The 19,980-nt window shown below is 37.7% G+C and overlaps 2 protein-coding genes and 1 long non-coding RNA gene across 3 annotated transcripts; 1 reads left to right on the top strand and 2 right to left on the bottom strand.

The window, feature by feature from the left end:
• Window positions 1-6,097: 6,097 nt before the first annotated feature.
• Window positions 6,098-12,077, bottom strand: LOC113045569 (dermatan-sulfate epimerase-like protein). The gene is made up of 2 exons (XM_026206000.1): window positions 11,666-12,077; window positions 6,098-11,403 (listed from the first exon to the last, which is right to left on the bottom strand). The coding sequence occupies exon 2, from the start codon at window positions 11,225-11,227 to the stop codon at window positions 7,643-7,645; it is 3,585 nt and encodes a 1,194-aa protein (XP_026061785.1). The 5' UTR covers window positions 11,228-11,403; window positions 11,666-12,077; the 3' UTR covers window positions 6,098-7,642.
• A 307-nt stretch (window positions 12,078-12,384) lies between these two features.
• tmx3a (thioredoxin related transmembrane protein 3a) lies at window positions 12,385-18,433 on the bottom strand. The gene is made up of 16 exons (XM_026206002.1): window positions 18,199-18,433; window positions 18,024-18,078; window positions 17,604-17,643; window positions 17,389-17,512; window positions 16,691-16,736; window positions 16,524-16,604; window positions 16,281-16,391; window positions 15,964-16,042; window positions 15,810-15,876; window positions 14,036-14,134; window positions 13,668-13,725; window positions 13,542-13,595; window positions 13,393-13,449; window positions 13,111-13,240; window positions 12,952-13,020; window positions 12,385-12,753 (listed from the first exon to the last, which is right to left on the bottom strand). The coding sequence occupies exons 1-16, from the start codon at window positions 18,221-18,223 to the stop codon at window positions 12,529-12,531; spliced, it is 1,320 nt and encodes a 439-aa protein (XP_026061787.1). The 5' UTR covers window positions 18,224-18,433; the 3' UTR covers window positions 12,385-12,528.
• LOC113045571 (uncharacterized) lies at window positions 14,382-16,019 on the top strand. Its single transcript, XR_003275998.1, has 3 exons — window positions 14,382-14,521; window positions 15,012-15,067; window positions 15,329-16,019. It is a non-coding gene; the product is annotated as an uncharacterized LOC113045571 (long non-coding RNA).
• Window positions 18,434-19,980: the final 1,547 nt, after the last annotated feature.

Raw genomic sequence — 19,980 nt, 5'->3', positions numbered from 1 at the left:
AAAAGCTGTTCACCTTAAATGTCTGTTTCTGTGCCGCATGAAAACTGGGCCTCATTTCACACGTCTCTATTGTATATGTATTTGTATTTCAAATAAATTATGAGTCACCTTGTCATCATACCGCAGCTTTTTTTCATAACATGTTTGCTATACGCAATGCTAAGATGCTAAATTTCAAAACACAGTCACTAAGAAAGTACTGTGGTTTTGAAAGCATTACTCATTTTAAGATTCGTTTGTTTGCATGTCATAGCACAAAGAATACATTTTGAAATGAAATGTCAGAATAAAATTGACACTGAAAGATGATGCCCTGCCAACACGTGTAGACCTGATGCAGCAACTTTTCCAACAAACAGAACTAAAGCACCTGTGCCAGCTTTCTGTGACAATAGGGCAGCTTGTGAAAAGATTTCATTTTCACAAGTTGGGTGAGTCATCACCTGGAGGGTCCTGAGTGCCGCAGAGCAGATAAAGTCCCAACCGTTACAGATGGGCTTTAAAGGAGTGTATGAAACCCCACAGCAGGCGAGCTGCTGGGTTCTGCAGGAGACTCGCTTTTATCCACAGTATTCCTGCGGCCCTTGATACTTGCACGAATTATGACCGCAACCTGTAAACAATCAGTGATTAAAAACAAGCTACACAAAAAAATAAGTATTTGTGAAACTGGGGTACACGTGAAATCAAGTGTGAAATGAGGTGAAATTATTCTTATTCCACCACTGAAAGATGAATAACCCGAAAAAGAAAAGCTGTTCATGCTCACAAAAAAAAAAAAAAAAAATAGTTACAAGTACATTTTCTCTAATTGGCATGATTAGCCAAACCCTCCATGAAAACACAAAACAAACACTGAAAATTAATAGAAGAACACAAATTATACACACAAAGAAAGGTGATTTTTAGGCACCAACATGTACAGCTTCTACAGGCTTCTCCCAGAGTTGTCTAACTTCAGGTGTTATTATCATGAATGTTTTTTTTTTTTTTTTTTGATTAACGTTTAAGACCTTTCAGCTCTTTCATGGATGCTGGCTTTGTGAAGCTCTCTTTGGACTTCAAGGTGAATATTGAAGTTTGCTGTCACTTTGCTGCAGTAGTTCTGTTTTGTTTGGACACAATCCTTCTTATTGATCAAGAGTCCCTATCATTCACTTTCAGTTTTCGCCCACTATTCCTATTTGATGATGAAGTTTTGCAATGCTTTGTATCATGTCATGACCATAGAGATTTGTTCTTAAAACACCACCAAAAAACGGAGCTGTTAAGGTTACAGACACTTTTTGGAAGTCTATCAAGACAAAATTTTGCAAATGTGTTTTTTTTCTTATATTTAATACATCAGGATTTATGGCCCATGTAGAGAGATTAGCTCATTCATACATTTAATAAACAATAATCTTAATATGCAAATTGGTGCCAGAAGATTTAATTCTATAATGTAAATCTATTTACATAAAATGCATATAAATATCAGCTATCACTCTATATCACCCAATAATATGTCTTGACAAGATGATATTTATATGCTCAGTTATACAATTAAAGCTCTATGGTTTTAATTGTAGAAGGCAAAACTGCAATGCAGTCTGATACTTTACATTTTACAGTTTTCCATTTGGGTTCTCATTTGGAAATTCATGTATCAAATATGATACAACAGGCTTTACAAGGTTAAATATTTAAAAGCTATAAGCATTAAATTTAGAGTATCTACCATCAAGCATCAAAATATTGTGATATGCTCTGTTGCATTGAAACTGGAAAGGTCTGCAATATTTTTGAACACAGTATGTAGGCTTGCTCGTAATATTGTTCACGACAAGCTCGTAGAGCATGTCCTCGTAATTCTGTTCTCCACAACTCCCCACTCTTAGCTGCTCAGCAGCCGGAGGTTATGTTACCTGCAGAGACAGCATAGGACATGCCGTTTCCACTTTGTGGGGGAACAGATACACACTGGTTGTTTGAGATGTATATGTCAAGAGGTTCTCAGGCCATTATGTTGTTATAAACGCCAGTACACAGTTTCCTGGCATAAAGACACCTTAGGGAGGAGTCATAACCATTTGAAGATAAGGTTTAAGAGATTAATATGTAGTGTGTCTGCTGGTTGGGTCTTGGTTCTCCTTTAAATCTCCTTTATATGATGGGTTATTGCGCCACAGACACAAAAATTAAAGCCGTTTTGATAAATTAACAAAAAAAGTTTCCACTACATTCATCCTCATCACCCTTTCACTAGCATGGCTGCAAAGAAAAACGGATCACACCATCTACTATATAACCTGTTTCAATGGCAGCCACTTCCAACATTTGTGGTAAAAGCGGCATTATGGCTTCAAAGTGCTATTTACAAGAAAAAAGGGCACTCCATGCAAGTGACCCATAACTTTGATGTGCAGAGGTACCACTGAGTGAGTGGATGTGTTCAGCACTCATCACCAGCTGTGATTGATAGGTACGCCGAAGTAGTTCTGGCCAACGGAGTGCAGCTCTCACTCACACGACTGCCATACCACAGCATCTCTGTTTACTCTTATGATTTACTAACGCTGTTGCCGCCACTAGCTCCCAACGCACTGCTGAGACCTGATGCTCTCTTCAAACGGAAAGCTTTTAGAGAGCTCAGTTTAGAGATCAAACGCTTGTGATCCCCAAATTACTGTGTGGTTGCTGTATAAATAATGCCAACCGGCGCCTCTTTGTCATGACATTTTATATCTCACCAAATGCAGAATAGATGTCATTGTGACTCATGTCGGTGATGCTTAATATTTTGTCTAGAACATTTTATGAAAAAAATAAATAAAAAGGCTGAAATAAAAGCTGACAACAATGGTATCATGAATGTAGTTTTCTGGTTTGAAACAACATGAGTATATATATAAATGATGACAGAAATATCACAACAGTAAGGGTCCAGTGAACCACAGAACTCGTTTTTGTATTCCACTGTGCTGCTCTTTCGTTGTTTTTCCTATGTAAGTGTGATGGTGATTAAATGCAACAGTTCAAAAAACAAGTACTACTTATGGTTTTTCCTATAATAATACTGAGAAGACATTTGTTCATTGTTGCTTTGCCAATGAAAATAGTTCCACACAAAGTCAGAGGTTGTTTCAAACATAACAAATCACTGGATTCCAGCAAATGATGACTTCCTAAACCAAATCTTTATAGTACTTTAATTGTAATTGTAATTTTATTTTTAATTATTTGGGAAAATATTTGCAATTGGTTTGTTAAAGGTGTTAAACATGAATTAGATGGGTTTTGATTCAGTGACCAGTGTATCCGTGGTCTTCGAAACACTGAATCATTTTGCGAAAGCAACTGTTTCAGTTGATTCAGAGTTTCAAAAAAGGTTTTTTCCAATCATTATGATCAACCTGTTCTGAAAATACATATATGCATATGTATTTTCTACACTAACTATAATTTAATCATGGTATTTGTAGTAATGTCTAATATAGTACATACAGTACTAGACAGTATGTGATTTCGGATGAAGCTGTTCACTTTTTATTTTTTTATTTTATTATGGTAGTTTATCGTTAGAAAGGTGTGTGCAGATGTGTGTAATGGGTAAATGTTGTCAGATTAGAAGGGTAAAGTTTGATTCTCTGGGGTCAAGCCAATGGTTTTGAGAGAGTGACAGAATAAGCGTTATTCTAGCGTCTGCTAGAGTCTCTACGAGCACAGGTGAGAGCAGGAGAGATCTTGATGAAATATTAAAGGCCTGTGAGCTGATGCAAGGCCAGGACGGGGGCACTCAGGGGGCACTGTCTCCTTAATTACTGTGTGCGGCAGTTTCACTATTTCATTTGGGAAAAAATCCCAGATTGAGGTTATGTTCAAATTGCCCTTCTTCTGCACCGAGCGAACTGGACTACGGTGCCCAGAGGACACGGCTCCTGATTTAATTAATGCTTGGGTGTGTTATGCCCTATGTTAGTGGGGGGCTTGACGAGTCATTAGGAAATAATAATGGCCCCAATCTCAATTAAACAGCATATTTAAGAAACAGTGAACACTAATTGATGGCATAAAGGTACAATCAGAAGTGTTTACAGTATTTAAAGTGTAAACATTTCTTCACGGTAATATTAATTATTTGCACAGTTGGAATCAAACACAGTCCAACTATAACGGGGATTTCAGTGTGAGTTTCAGAGATTGGCATAGTTAAAGACCCAGCCATGGTTATTAGTATTATTGACATAATCCCTCTCTCCTCGTGGTCTCCTGGAGCATTGATCCTCCAAAATGGAGTATGGATCCCACTTTATCCACTGTCTTAGAACATCGCTACCTCACCTTGTGTGTTCTGCTCTTTACGGACAGTAGATATTCAAAACTATAACAGCTATTCTGATCACCTATGTGAATGCTTATGCAAAAAATATAACTATGGCTGCATCTGAAATCGCATACTTTAGCTACCGAATAAGTAATTAATTTTCGACCATTAAAAATGGTAATCTGCACGTACTACATTTGTAATGTTATTATTGTCATGTGGCCTACAGCATCAGTTGTGTCCCTTAACTTACACTAACAAATCCTCTCCCATGGTCTCATGGGATAGTAAAGATGCACACTTCTGAATCTCACCGGAAATAGTAGTTCATCAAGGGACTACTATTTTGCCTTCTGTTTAATAAATACTGTGAATTTGGACATAGTACTCTGTTCACATGTGTTTGTGTATTACATAATAGAGAAATGTATAAGATTTATGATGCAGCCTGTGTTTTATTGTCTACATGACCAGACAAGTTCATTTATAGGCATTCCAAAAATGTTATCAGTCTCATTGTACTATGCCGGAAGCACATGTAGTGAACTTCATGTATTTTTTTTCATTCACAAGAGAGAGTCTTAAAGGTCCACTGATCTCCAGAACGCCAACAAAGCCTCATCACTTCAGTCCCCCTGGACACCACAGAGTGCGGCAGAAAATCCGTCAGCCCTAAAAGAGCTTGTTGCTGAAATTGATTAGCATTTAGATTGTATCTAGTTTGATTCAAAAGAGGAGAGGCTACAGATGGTTTGAAAGCAGCAGATTGAAAGTAGATTTAGAAACCTGCCCGTAAATGGATGCATTTACACGCAAGTCATTTCATGTTTTCTTTTAGGCCTGTGTATCCTCCACCCCTGGAACCCCGTCTGTTATCTAAATTCCTCTGTGGGCTGCCATTACTCACTTATCATATTTTTAGTTCATAGTATTTAACAGTGCATTCATCTACTTCAAGAGAGGTTCCTCTTTTGGGAGAAGCCTAAACCATGAGGTTTGATCTCAGATACTAATTTTATCATACGATACATTTATTAGTATAAATTTAACATCCACTACAGCCGCATGACCATAAACCGAATGAAGTTCGTTCATCTTCTCCTTCCGAGACCATGTGCATTCTTCATTGCAATGGATAATGCTAAAACATGTTCCTATCAGTATGCTCTTTCCAAGGGCTTGACATTAAGGAGAATAAATAGCACTGGTTTCACAACACCACCTAATTCATCAAAGTCGCTGCCACGAGTACATGCCCAGTGTGAATGATCAAACACTAGCTGGGCTTTTGGCTCACGCTGAAGGCACCGGTGCATTAGAAGGCACAGGAACTGTCTGCTAATCAGGAAAACTATCAATCCCTTTCATGAGATGCATTAGAAGGCCACGGTTCTTGGGTTTCAATACAATAATCTGAAAACAAATCAATTTTCTGGCAAAATCTAGCGAGGTACCTAGCGTCGAGGCATGATTTGTTCATTTGAATGGATGAGCTGTTGATGTAACTTGACACGCTGACACCGTTTGGCTCTTCTGAATTAAACACATTTGCAAAGTATTCAGTTAGCACCTATGAAACCACTGTAAGACTTACAATACATCACACTGCTCAAGGCCTTACTCATCTCAGCCCTGTTACGGTAAATGACAAGTATTTCGGAGTGTAAAGAGGAAATGTGTACATAGCACCAATGAGCAAGCTTTTTTCAGTCCTTACATGATCTGCTGCTGATAGAAGTGAAGTACTAGCTACTGTTAATAAATTCCGGCTCAAACTTATATTGTAGGATCTTTATTTATCTGCTGCCCTCTGCTGGCAACATTCTATGAGGAATTCTGGGTTTTGAATTGTAGCCAAAATCTCTCATTCGCCTCTTCTGTGAGGTCTGTTGCTGACATACTGAATTCATTTTTTATCTCAAGAAGCCTGTTTTATTGTACCTTGTTTCCTTATCGGTGACTTTGTTAAAAAATATCAAACCCAGTTCAAGTTTAATGTGTTGATTCATCAATACATTCTCCTTAATGGTACAAATAAAAGGTTCATGTTACATACACGGTGTTCATGCCTTGCACCATTTTTTTTACTTCAGTTTTTCAAAAACTGCTTTATGCCAGTCATATAAAATGATTATAAGTATAAAAATAGCAATAACAAAAACAATAGAAAAACACACACACCAAATGGTAGACATGCTGGGCCCCAACACAAGCAGCCATATAGTGTAACGTAGAGGCTCTGCTTGCATTTAGCATTTAACTTAATATTCTCCATACAGCCTTTATTCTATGAAAATATTGCTTGCTGAGTTTAGTCCGAAAGCACGCTGGGCACAAAGGAGTGACTCTGCAAATAGCCCCACACACACATGAAGCCCTTGCAAATGTTTTAAAAGTATCACATAAATTGGCGTTATTTTCCTCCATCTCAGTTCTCCCACAGTGATGATTACACTCCATATGCATGTGGTGCCATGGAAAATCCATTTGCAGTGTGGCCTTTAAAACATTTCATATTAGTTGTCTCTTAAAACTGCATCTAAAGTTACCCATTAAGATGAGAAATATGATGTTTTGTGGTTTCACTTGTTTGGGTTATTAAATGTTCCATTTATGATTACATCATGAGCAAAAGATACAAGTTTCTGAAAAGAAAGATGTATTTGCTATTGGTGTTTGATATATAGTTTAAGGATGAAAAAAAAAAACAATAGAAAACATATTCGCATCCAAAAAAAAAGACAAGTGATATGTTAAGACCTTTGTATCTTCAAGTCAATAAAGTGATTTGATTGTACACTTCTTCGCATATTTATACATATGAACTAGCACCTTATTATACATCATATTTATTTTCGTAGAATTGAAGATGAGGCAGACTCACAACTTTGGTATTTTTAAACATCACTATTCTAAATCAATCAATAAGTTCTCTTGGTGGAAAATAATTACTGTGAAAACGACATTCAGGTAACTTATAATAACATAATTATAACACATCTCACAGTGCAACACTGGAAAATATTGTGAGCCACCCATCTGGTGGGAAATACCATGATTTTGTCTTCCAGTCAAACTGAATGCGTTTGTGATCCAAGTTTTGCATCTGTTCCCCATCTTCAATGATGAGTAATCACTTTTTGCTCTTTAGCACATCTAGCCTCAGTTTTGTCTGAAAGTTTTAAATAATACATAAACATTGCTTAGCTATACTGGAATCAGAGCGCAAAAAAATGGTCATGTGACTGACTGCAGAGAAGGCAACATTTAAAGGGATCATACTGACATAGTCTACTTATATCATCTTCAGGCACAGTATGAAAACTCCAGAAACATTTACAAAGAAGAATGACTGACTGTGTGTCTTTTATATCCCAGCCTCTCCATCACAGGCCAGCATGTGTCCTCAATGAGTTTAATCTCATCTACAGCCATATTCTCCTTCCACATGTTGATTTTGGCAGGTGATATATCTCCTTCATATATCAGATTATACAGATTTGTAGATGTGGCAAATATCAGCTGGTTTAACGCAGCTGGCGCAACTGGTATTCCAAGAAAGGTATGTATCTTTCTCGCTGTCTCTTCAGGAAAATATACAACGTCTTCAAATTTGACTATAAGGTACATTTGTGGGGGAAGGCTTGCGCTCACCTTGAGCCCTGCTGAATTGTGAGCCATCCATAGCTGAGCTAGCAGCCATACAGGGTTTGGATCTGGCTGGGAGAGGATCTTCTTTAAAGAAAGGAACTGTGAGTCCACTATAGCACAACCCTGATCCACATCATCAATGTTCTGCTTAAAAATGTTGACAATGTGCCTTTTAATATTCTTACGTAAGTACAGGCTTGGCTTGCTGCTGTAGAGCATTAGATAAATCCATGCACGTGGGTCTCTGACCACATGAACTGAGCGAAGTGAGTGACCTATGACCTCTTGAAGATAGGGCATCTTCAAGAACCAGCCTCCACTGCCCATGTTCAGCACTGGCCGGGCATTTGGGTACTTCACCAAGTGCTGCCTGAGCTCTTGTATGTATGCAAAGTCCATTTGGGTAGCCTTGCCGCTCCCTATCCTTGTTTGCTCTGACAGCAGCATCCTTCTCTTTCTTTGTCCTTTTTCTTTGACTTTGTTCTCTGTTTCATCATTGCTCTGGTGCAACTGAATGTTTTGCAGGTGCAGTTTCACATTGTGGACTAAGGAATGGAACCATCCCTGAATGACTCGAAATCGTCCATTTTGCGCGTCTGCTTTGGACAGCTCGCAAGCGTCCACCAGAGAGACGAAAGGAGATACGGGGAACCGCAGGTAGGTCGAAGGAATCCGAAGGTATACAAAGTCAGAGCTATTATCGAAAAGGTGCTGAAGGATCTCTGCGCCTGAGCCTGGCATGGATGTAATCGTGATGATGGGGAGGAGGTCATGGACACTAGAGTCTGTTCCATCATATATGCTGCTGTCTTCTGACTTAACATTGCACAAGAGCTGTTCACAGCCATAAAAAAGAGACAAAAGTTCAGTCACCCACAAAAACAACACACAGACCAGAGTGCAATGAATTAGCATACTGAACGACACATGACACTTCCTTTTTTTCATTACGAAAGCTAAACCAAAACATAAAGTCAACGCCGCAGAGATGTTTACCACCAATCCAAAGTCAAATACAAAATAGTTTGCGACTCGACTTGGCAAGGTTTGAATTCCCCGGCCAAACTGAACTATTCTCCTGTTGTCTTCAGTTTTAGCAAAGCCTGCAAAGCCCAAGTAGCCATGTCTGGCCTCAATGTCTTCATAGTTTGTTACAATGGACACAACAGTTTCTGTGTCATTAAGAGTCACTGATATTTTGACTCCACTTTTACTGTTGTCTATGAATCTACAGTCCGAGACCTTGACGTATGGGCCATGCATCAAATAAGCCACTCTAGTGACAGTGTTCTCCATGGGAAAGGTCACGTTTATATACTGCGTCCATCTCTTTTTGAATTCGGCAGCCTGTTCTGCCTCTTGTATCCTGGCAACGGGGCTGGATCCTTGAGCGTCCAGCCAAAACATTTTGTAATGTGCATCCCACACATCCATCAGAGCCCCATTGTATTTTCCAAATGATCTGTGAGGAACATACCTGAGATCAATGTCAAGGTTGTGAAAAAACGCACTGAGAGAATTGAGAGGGGAGAGCTTGTGTTTCTCAATGTGGTCCAGAACAAGTAATGTTTGAGAGTTGAGAAGCACAAGTGCTCGATACACACTCTTTAGCTTCATGGCAGATGAATAGGCCGACACAGACTCTCCACTCACAAACAACATGTCCTGATGCGATGAAGCTGCAATGACCTCCCCAGCGGTATCCCCGACTTCCTTTTCTCCCCATCGTAGCCACTTTGAACATTCCCCCAACTGTCCTTCCCATGGCTGCATACACTGGCTAGTGGGTGAGGGGGCAAATACCAGCACATTGTTAAGATAACTGTATTTAGGACCATACAAAGCCTCAGAAACAAACACCTGTCCATTTGGTGCAAAAGTAAAGGAGTTTTGATCAGGGTGCTCGTGCCCGGGGTTAAAGTTCGTCCAGCCTTCTACCCAAGAGTAAGGTTGTGCATGGACAATATCATACACTGCTCGCCCTCCTAATTTTCCAGATTTAAATGACACAAAGGTATTACCTTGATCTTGAGGTAACCCTGCTCCATACGTCACCACACCCCAGTTGGAGAAAATGTGCATAGTTGATTTGTTAAATTCAGGTGGAGGCTGTGGAGTTAAAGCAGACTCATACCATATGTACTCCGTATGTAAAGTAGCCCAACGTTGGGCTGCTGATTGCATCATGGGTCCATCTTTAGGACGATGCTTCCTAATCTGCTTTGCCAGCCAGTTTCCGGAGCCATTTTGGATCACATATGCATCCAGAAATACAAGCTGGCTCTCTGGCCCATAGAACCAGTTGTAATTGGAGTCTGCAATGCCAACCGTTCTTTGAAATCCAGGAAGCAGTGTAGCAAAGTAAAACATGAAGTGAGCTCTGAGCCAGTTGTTCTGTGTGTTGTCTATCTGAAAATGACGCAACGCTAAGTAAACATACTGAGTGATGGATTTTGCTGTGTAGCTACCATACGCAACACCTTCATCAAGAGAGCCATCGACAATGTGGCTGAGAAGGAACATGGTCTTTTCCATGTAGTTGACTGATATTTGCTTCCATATCATGGTCTCTGGGTCATTATGTTCCCCTGCCACAAGAGCACCAATGAGAATGGCTAGTATATTAGTTGTCTGGTGGTTCTGTAGAAACTGCTTTCCCCATCCTCTGTGCTTGGAAAGTTCAAAAAGCTCCTCAGTAACAGATCGTATTTTCCTGAGATATCGCAATCTTCTGCGGGTGTCAAGAAAGGTGTAAATGAAATCATACGCCGTGGCAAATCCAGTGAGGGAGTGGGCGATGGGAACCTCATCATTTGGCGCACTGGACACCGTCCAATCTGGGTACTCCACCATTCGGTCCATGTACTCAATCAAAAATTGAGAGGCAGTAGCATCCTCCGGTTGAAGCAGACAGTATAGTGCAAGAGGGGGCAAATTGTTACCATAAATTTCATTCCATTTCTTGCCGAAATCCTCATGGCTCACCGGAGGCTGGTAAAGAGCTGCATTTGATAGCATAACAGAAACAGCATTACGAATAACTTTAAATATTTGTCTATGTGTGGTGGTGGCCCTCTGTTTCATCAAACGCAATTCTGTCTGATCAAAGTATAGCTTGGGGTGAAGGTGTGCTGACAAGGAGGTATTGTCTGTTTGGTGTTCATTCAATGACACATTTCTGTCTGAGGCAGACGAAATTCCACAGAAAGCAAGTCCCACAGCCAAGACACAGAGCAGAAGCGCAGACCTCTGCATGTTCTCCATGACCATGATCCAAGAAACAGATGTGTTGCTTTTCTTTTCGAAAACCCCTCCTCCAAAGCTCCCAAAAATGTGTTATTAGTCCAACTTGTACTCACATGCAGAGCTACATATAGCCTATTCTTTTTCCTTTCAGGCAAAACCCCCAATGAGTATGGCGGTATTTATGTAGCATTCACATTTCCCTGAAAAAAAAAAGATGCTTTAAACTTCCATAAATGGTTATTATTAACTAAAATTTGATAAATCCACGCAAAATAAATGTATTCCGCATTTATTTGCACGCTGTTGTATTATTTAACCGGATTAAAAAATGTTATTTTCAGTCTTGCTCTTTATAACGATATCCACACGAAGTTCCATTACGGAAATATAATTAATGTAGAGATGTGTCAGAGAAACTTCCGTTTTCAGAATCCGTCATTACAAGTTTGATCCTCTGCTTACCGCAGGACTTAAGGAAGAGTTTCCAGAAAGTTGTAGCATTCTGCCTTTACTATTCACAGCAGCATGTAAAGTCACTCTTCGCATTTTTCTCATCTTGTGACACGAGAAGCGAGATAATCCATTAGGTGAAGGAGACGTTCCCAGCTGTGTCGTTTTAAGTGGTGATGTTTTCTAATTTGATCTGAAGCAAAGACTGATATGAAGAATCCAAAACGTCATTTAATGTCCCTTTTTAGACCTTAGGGTCATATTTCCCGAATCAAATTCTTCTTCTGTCACAAAACTGTCCCGGAGTTGTAAGTCAAGTCGCCTTTTCCATCTTGAAAGTTATCTAGTACAACTATCACTGTTGGCATTAGCATTTTTAAATGTGGCCGATAGATGGCGTCGTAATATCACATTTATCAGTTTATTAAACCACATTTCCGGTATGCATGTAGTTTTATTTATAATTAATCAACTAACCAAACTAATTTGTTTGAGCAATTTGACTTTGAGCAGACACAGGTCACACTGTGTTGAGAAGTGGATCTTCTTTTATGCTTACAAAAAAGAAAATAAACAATGCACAGGGAACTCCAACAAAAAGCACACAAAATTGTGAACATAAATATTGTAGTACATCATACATGCAGCTATGGCAATGGGAGTTGTATTCATTTGATTTAAATGATTTAGACTTTCATGTAATGCAGGCTAAATAAAATAAATGAGGTTCATTTAAGTTACTTGAACTTTATTTGATAAAGAAACCAACCACAATAGACTGTACACTGGGAAGACGATTTATATAAAAAAGGAAAACCAGTAACACATGTAATGATATGGTAAAGATTAACATGATCCTCAGTCAACATTCCATGTTAATCCTCTTTCTTTGCTTCAGAGGTTTTATCTGTACTGTCAGACTGCAATTCTATTGCCTTCTTCCCATCTGCATCCAAAACAGGACTTGCTGGAGCTCCTCCCACAGGTTTGTCATCATCCGCTGGTACAGCAGTACATGTACCCCAGATAACCAGCCCAACTATACCCACTGGTAGTCCAAACACAAAACAGGAGAAGAATGGAGCTTCCTGGAACATCGACTGAGATCAGGGAGATTTATATTAGTTACCAGGACAACGGCGACCTAAATATTAGTCTCAAGTAAATATTAGAAGAGGATGTGATCAGTCGTGTGTTTTAGTTTTGGTGTGATAAGCTTTTAGTAAATATTTGGGATAAAATGGAATAGAAGTAAATCTATCCTTTTGATAAAATGATAGTGTGTTAGTCGGTCTTACCACCACAGTAGACTTAGCTTTATAGAGAGATCTCTTAGCGTGCTGCAAAAATCCATTTCCCCCTTGTAGCTGATTGGGGTAAAAGGGAATTTTATATAAAAAAGGCACTATGCATTATAGGACAGAAAAGATAGACATGAAATATCTCCCTTCACATACCTTTGCACTGCCATCCAGAACACTGTTTAAAAAGCGAAGTAAATCCTCAATGGTCTCAATCTTATTTTCTGGTAGACAGTATCCATCAATGGTCATATTTAACACAATGATGGAGGGCATCTCAACTTCTCTGAGCAGAAACATGTAAGTGGTGATTATACGCATACATATTTTTACAGATGCCTGAAATATACATCATTTTGTTTTTATCCATGTCAGTGGTTTTAAATACAGTCCCAGCACTTAGCACTTCCTAAAATGTTTGCGTCCAATTCAACTCACCCCATAATTAAACCGTTGATGTATTCATTACCATCCATAAAACCAAACTGGTAATCACTAGGAGAGAAAAAAATAAATCTTGTCTTTGTCACTGAATAATTCAGTTATTTGGCACCTTCTCTTTATTCTCCATATAAATTTCTACTTACCTTTTGTAATTATCTCTGTATTCAGTTGACAGCCTTTCCATCAGAGTTTTGTAACTAAAGAAAACAATTTTTAGTTTTAAAGAAATAATGGGGGGAGGGGGAGGCACATTTTCTAATGTTGCTTACCGAATGCTTTCTTCAGATGGATTCTTCTCATCAACTACTGCCAGTGCCACAAGTTTACCTTTGAGGGAAGTGTGAGAAATGAACAGCAACACAACACATTATTAATGAACACAAAGCATAATTACAATCTGTCAAAGCATCTTCACACATGAATATTGGATCTTGGGAGAAAGTCATCATCTCAGTTATGTTTTATCACCTAGTAACAGAAATATTGCAATCACGAAAAAAATCTAATACAATGGTGTGATAATTAATGATGCAGTTTGATAGCTGTAAAGGGGATAGGAAAATAAGACAAAAGTAAAAAAAAAAAAAAAAATGATTTATTGATTGATTGATTGAATGATTGAGAAAAACAGGCTTACTTAGTTCTCCCATCTGATACAGACTGAAGCTATCCATTTGGAAGTAAGAGGGAAAACGTTCTCGATTTATCCAGGAAGACAAATCACCATCAAGAAATTCTATAGGAAAGATGAGACCGGTGGTGATAAACTTAAATTAATGTACATTTAATGTTTTCATGTATTAAATGTAGCCCTGCAAATATTAAATGTCGCCATCAAGCCTGTGCAAACAATATGCAAAGCAAAAGTACTCAGATATGATTAATCTATAATATGGAATCGTGCGAAACAAATTATCTTTTATTATATTAACAAAAACAAAAAGTCTTTCTGTTCACTGACTGCATTAAATTATGCAAAATATGTTACTTGCACACAGTCAAACTGTTGACTTAAAGGGTGTATATTGGATGTTAGCCCAGACGAAATGTTCAGAGTAAGCCACATGACAGAAGACCTGGAACACTGCACTGTCTCTGTATTCTCATCTTTTGGAACAGAATGGTAAGAAAGAAATTACTGGAAATATAATGTTATCTAACAAAAGTTTTTTTTTTTTTTTTTTTGGTAACACTTTGCAATAAGGTTTATTAGTTGACATCAGTTAACTACTTTATTTAACATGAACTAAGAATGAACAATAATTCTACAGCATTTATTAATCTTAGTTAATGTTAATTCCAACATTTACTAATATTAAAAAATTAATAAATACTGTTATGTACTGTATTGTTCATTGTTTGTCATGTTGTTTAATACATTAACTAATGGAACCTTATTGTAAAGTGTTACCGTTTTTATCTAGTACACATACAAGAACCTGTGTATAATCATGGGCAAGTACTTCTAACATTAGTACTTTTAATGTTAATAAAGTAGCTTTAATGGCCAAATTATGCTGGGAATACGTACATATATCAGATATATCGGTGTGCTGTGACCTGCCATTTTTTACTTTTTTGTGCCTTTGTTTTTCTTATGCCTCTGTTTTCAGGAGGATAACCATGTGATTTCTGTTACAAAAAGTGATAATAAAGTAAATATTGTCGGGTAAGTCACTCATAAACTTATTTGCAAAAGGTCTATGTATCACATACACTTGCTCAAAAGAGAGAATGATTTATTAATTCTCATCACAATGTCTTTGTGTTTTTCAAGATCATTATTTCTATATATATATATTTATTTATTTTTTTTTACTCTAAATTAAGTTGGCCATAATATGGCACTACATATCAGAACAAAAAACCGTAACATTTATTTATTTTGAGGTAATCTGGAAGATGTTAATGCATTATATATCTCCTGCAGATGCCACATTCTACACCTTGTGTTCTAACCTTGCTCCATGGATGTGCTAACTATTCATATCATGGAGGACTCGTCTGACAGTGCAGTTTTTCGGGTCCAGGTTCAGTGTGCTGATCCTTTCCTGCTAAACTATTGGCTCCAGAAGACCTTCTTCAACAATGGGGAAGTCCAGCAGATCAACACCCTGAGGATAAACGGCTGTCGTGGGCTAGTGTTTGTTCTGAGGGTGCTGCATCGTTCTTCACGCCTCTCTAATTCCCATTATTGGTGCCCTTTCCTAGTGACACTCTGCCTCGATGCCCTGGCATTTCACTACCACCTCCCCTCTGTGCCCCACTGGAATGGCACCCTTCGAGAGGCGATGAGAGGAAACAGCCTGGAGCTCAGACGCTGAGAGACTATGAGATTTTGCGGCTTACAGATCCTATTCGTTTCAGATGGTCACTTATTAAAATAAGGCACTGCAAGTAGTACATCTTACCATTGTAAAGGTAGTACGTCCCGTCTTTGAACACAGCAACGGCGGGAACATCCTGCAGAGTGACTGTCTTTGGAAATAATCAATAATGAATTGAATCAATCTGTTTTCTAAGAATCTGATTATTTTACAGAGGTATAGTATGCAAGAATCTTACCTTTGGAAGGACTTCCTCAGATGCAGTGAAAAAATATGTGTGGACAATATACTCAGTAGCAGCTTTGTAGTATTCCCTTCTGTTTAAAAAAGATTGCAATAGTAGAATATTAACCATTTATATATAATTATGCATGACCTAGCAGAAAATCTATTCACAAAGTATATTTATAAAACAATACAACTTTAAAATAAAGTGCTATCCAGAAGCAGTGGTAGTTGTGAACTCATGCACCAATGTGTTAAATAGTTTGCATTTCATTGCTATTCTATCATAATCCATTCATTGTCCATAAATATGACAGTTATTAATTTTACATAATGTTTACCTTAAGATACGACTCCCCTCCAATGTAAACGAAGATAAGATCATGACGACTCATAACATGCTGGAATAACTGAACACTAGAGAGTGGTCTTACCACAGGTCTAGGTTAAAGAAAAAAGGACAAGGGGATAGCACGAGGAGAATTATAACTAGCATTGACATGAGACTAAAATCTATGCAGAACACGAAAGACACAAGACAATTCATTATAATGAAATTTACTCCACAATTACCCTGAAACTCTGTTGGTGAATTCAATAATAGCATCCTTTGTTCTAGGCCCTTTGTAGTCAAAAGACAGCTCTCCTTTAAACCTTATTAAAAACAAAGTCAAATACATCACACAGCATGAACAATTCTTGATTATTAATTCAGAGATTACAATTAGGCATTAACTCACAGTTTTATAGCTGGATATCCACGAATATTAAACTCTGAAGCAATACCTAAGGACAGAGAAATCACATTTTTTCTAGTTTTTGCCAGCATTATTTATTATATTTGTGAGCCAGTAGAAACACAGAATATATGGAGATAATAATAGTACTATTCAGATTTTTTAAAATCTCTAGTCTAGTCTAATTTAATCAATAACATAGTGTACTCATGGACATGGGCTCCACTTCATTCATCCAGAAAGCTTGTGCAAACTTAATAATAAGAAGATAACTGTATGAAGTCAGAGGACAATGGCAGCAAAACGAAGTCACCTAATTCCAAGAAACTAAAGGGATTTCGATTTGCTGAAATGCAAGTTATGCCATATGGCCATCTGGTTAACAAGATACAGACTCAACTCAACGGACTGAGTCTCATGAACGCATGAGGGCTGCTTAACTAATCCCATTAAACAGCAGGTAAGCCTATCCTGCCATTTAAGTAGCATACTAATTGGCTGCTAAGCAGTAGCCCGGTGTGGCATTACCATTACCAAGCTACAGCAGGAGATATAACTTTGATCTACTGTAAGTATCATAGAGGGGGGTGTGGCACAAATGCAGTTCTTGCTAATCTTAAATATAATTTTAGATGCACAATCAATGTAATTAAAGCTTTCCGACATACACACTTCAATGTGAACCAGTGAAATGAACCCACTTGTGTGCACTGTGGTATCGATCTTGCCAACATTAACAGGGGAGCCCATACTCTTCAGCTCTGCACCGACTTCATGCCATACTGGCTCAAATGTGTGACAGTATGCACACCATGGCGCATAAAACTGCAACATAAAAAATGACATGGCAAAAAATAACAAAGCAAACACATCACACAACATAAAAATGCATAAATTGTACTGCGTGCACACTCACCTCCACCAGCCAGAGTTCATGCTTTAGGTAGTCCTTAAACCTGTAAATGTGATTAATTAATGCAACCACACATTTATTTCATTGTACAGTATCTACGCAATAAGTAATATAACAAACCACAGGCCTTGACATATTACAGTTACCTGCAGGCATGCCTTTTAGATGTGACTGAAGTGCTAGTGTGCCTTGTTACTCTTATAAAATGGTTCCCACGTAATGAAATATAGTGTGATAAAGTATATTAAAAACACACATTTCCACCTAACCCCTTTTTATTAAACAGACTCATAAAGTGCTAATTCTTCCAGTAGAAGATCTCCGTACGTTGCTATGCAACAAAAATATAAGACGCTGCAGTGACAACACCTTCACTGCTGAAGCACAACATTAGTTAGTAGCTTTACAATGTAAAACACTTACTTGTCATCGAGTTCCTCCACGTATCCTGACACCACAGCAATGACCGACAGAAGCGCTATTAAAAAGAAACGCAGTGACGTACAGAGAACGTGTCAGTCAGTCGTGTTAAAGAGATTTGTATTTTGCAGTTTATGTTGGCAAATATATTGTTAATCAATTTTTTAGGCGTTCATACCTGTAACGTTAAGAAGGTGTCTCATTCTTGCTATTCTTTTATCTTGTCATTAACCGTGCAATAGCTCTGAAATGTTACAGGTAGCAGAGTCAGTAGACTAGTGACATAATCATCATCGGACTAGTAGTAAGCTCTTGGCCGACTGACTAGATTAACCCCATTTGCCCCGAGGGGTAGGAACGAACAGAATTAGGCCACAAATTGATTCTGGGCATGCAGTGAACGTTTCATTGCGCCACTTTAATTAGTTTAATTTAGATTTTAGTCTTGTATTTTCTAACGTACAGCCAACACAAGCAAACACTGTCTCCGCCTAATACATGTTCTGTGGTGAGTCTAATGTAGCTAATACCTTTGAATAATGTAATAACAAAATCTCAAACTCAACCATTTATTATATTTTATTATATACTATTGTGTTGTTATGATCACTTTATTAAGGTTTAGGTTTAGGTAAAAAAAAAAAAAAAAAAAAAAAAAACATTTAAATAAAAATTAATAATAATTGTTTGGTACAGTGAGGTGTTTGAGACAGGTTTCGTGGAATGGTTAGGTTTAATGTTCAATTACATTGTGAGAAGATAATTATAGATGTAATTCCATATAGATATTTTTAAAGCGATATACACAAATGTGCATTGTATCAAATGATCGATTATTTTGCATTTTTAAAACTTAATATTGTTGTTATCATCCTTCCACGATTGCCATTTTGTCTGTTAACAGTTACATATACATACAGTCGGCATCTAGTCATGTGCTGAAGTTTGAAAATCGTTGCTTTTTTTCCCGAAAGATGGCGCCATAATATTCCATTTGGAATTCAGCTGCTTCTTGTTTTATTCGAATGCTCAGCTGTGCTAAAAGTGGGCATCATTACATTAATCCTATGTTCATAACATTTTACGCACTGTAATCTTACGTTTTGCTTAGCCAATTTCTAACTAAATAAATTATGTAAACATTGTCAGTGCATTTTCCTCAATTGTTTACTGTTCTTACAATTGTTTTTAGATTTACATTACATTTAAATTTATTCATTTAGCAGACGCTTTTATCCAAAGCGACTTACAAATAAGGACAGTGGAAGCAATCAAAAACAACTAAAAAAAAAGAGCAATGATATATAAGTGCTATAACAAGTCTCAGATAGGTTAACACAGTACACGTAGCATGGGCTTTTAAATAATAGAATAAATAAACAGATAGAATAAAAAAAAGAATAGAGCAAGCTAGTGTGCGCACACGCACACATACACAAATGAAAAGAAAATAGAATACAAAAAGATTAGAAAGGTAGTTAGAATTTTTTTTTTTTTTTTTTTTAAGAATAGAATTAGAATAGTGTGTGTTAAGGTTAGAGGGTCAAATAAAGATGGAAGAGATGGGTTTTAAACCGATTCTTGAAGATGGCTAAGGACTCAGCTGCTCGGATTGAGTTGGGGAGGTCATTCCACCAGGAGGGAACATTTAATTTAAAAGTCCGTAAAAGTGACTTTGTGCTTCTTTGGGATGGCACAATCAAGCGACGTTCACTTGCAGAACGCAAGTTTCGATTTTTGATCCCATAATTGCAAGCGATGCATTTTAAAACCATCAGGTATGTTTAGAAGACAACCATATAACTATTTATTCTTGTGACTCTATTTTTATGTATTCTATGCTATACAAGCAAGCCTATCATTAGACAGCTACACCTTGAGAGAACATTTTGATTCGCTCAAGGACACGTCAATCAATCAAAAAAACCGCCCACAGTGCGTTCAGTCTCACTGGTGATTG

The sequence above is a fragment of the Carassius auratus genome, chromosome 27 (assembly GCF_003368295.1).
Source record: "Carassius auratus strain Wakin chromosome 27, ASM336829v1, whole genome shotgun sequence".
Lineage (NCBI taxonomy): Eukaryota > Metazoa > Chordata > Actinopteri > Cypriniformes > Cyprinidae > Carassius > Carassius auratus.
This window is presented reverse-complemented; position numbering and strand designations above follow the sequence as displayed.

Coding starts and splice junctions, on each gene's coding strand:
- tmx3a (XM_026206002.1), bottom strand. CDS start 18,223: ATGAGACACCTTCTTAACGTTACAG. Junction 17,513..17,603: donor ATGAACTCTGGCTGGTGGAG/GTGAGTGTGCAC, acceptor TTTATGTTGCAG/TTTTATGCGCCATGGTGTGC. Junction 16,043..16,280: donor TATCTTAAGGTAAACATTAT/GTAAAATTAATA, acceptor TTTTTTAAACAG/AAGGGAATACTACAAAGCTG.
- LOC113045569 (XM_026206000.1), bottom strand. CDS start 11,227: ATGGTCATGGAGAACATGCAGAGGTCTGCGCTTCTGCTCTGTGTCTTG.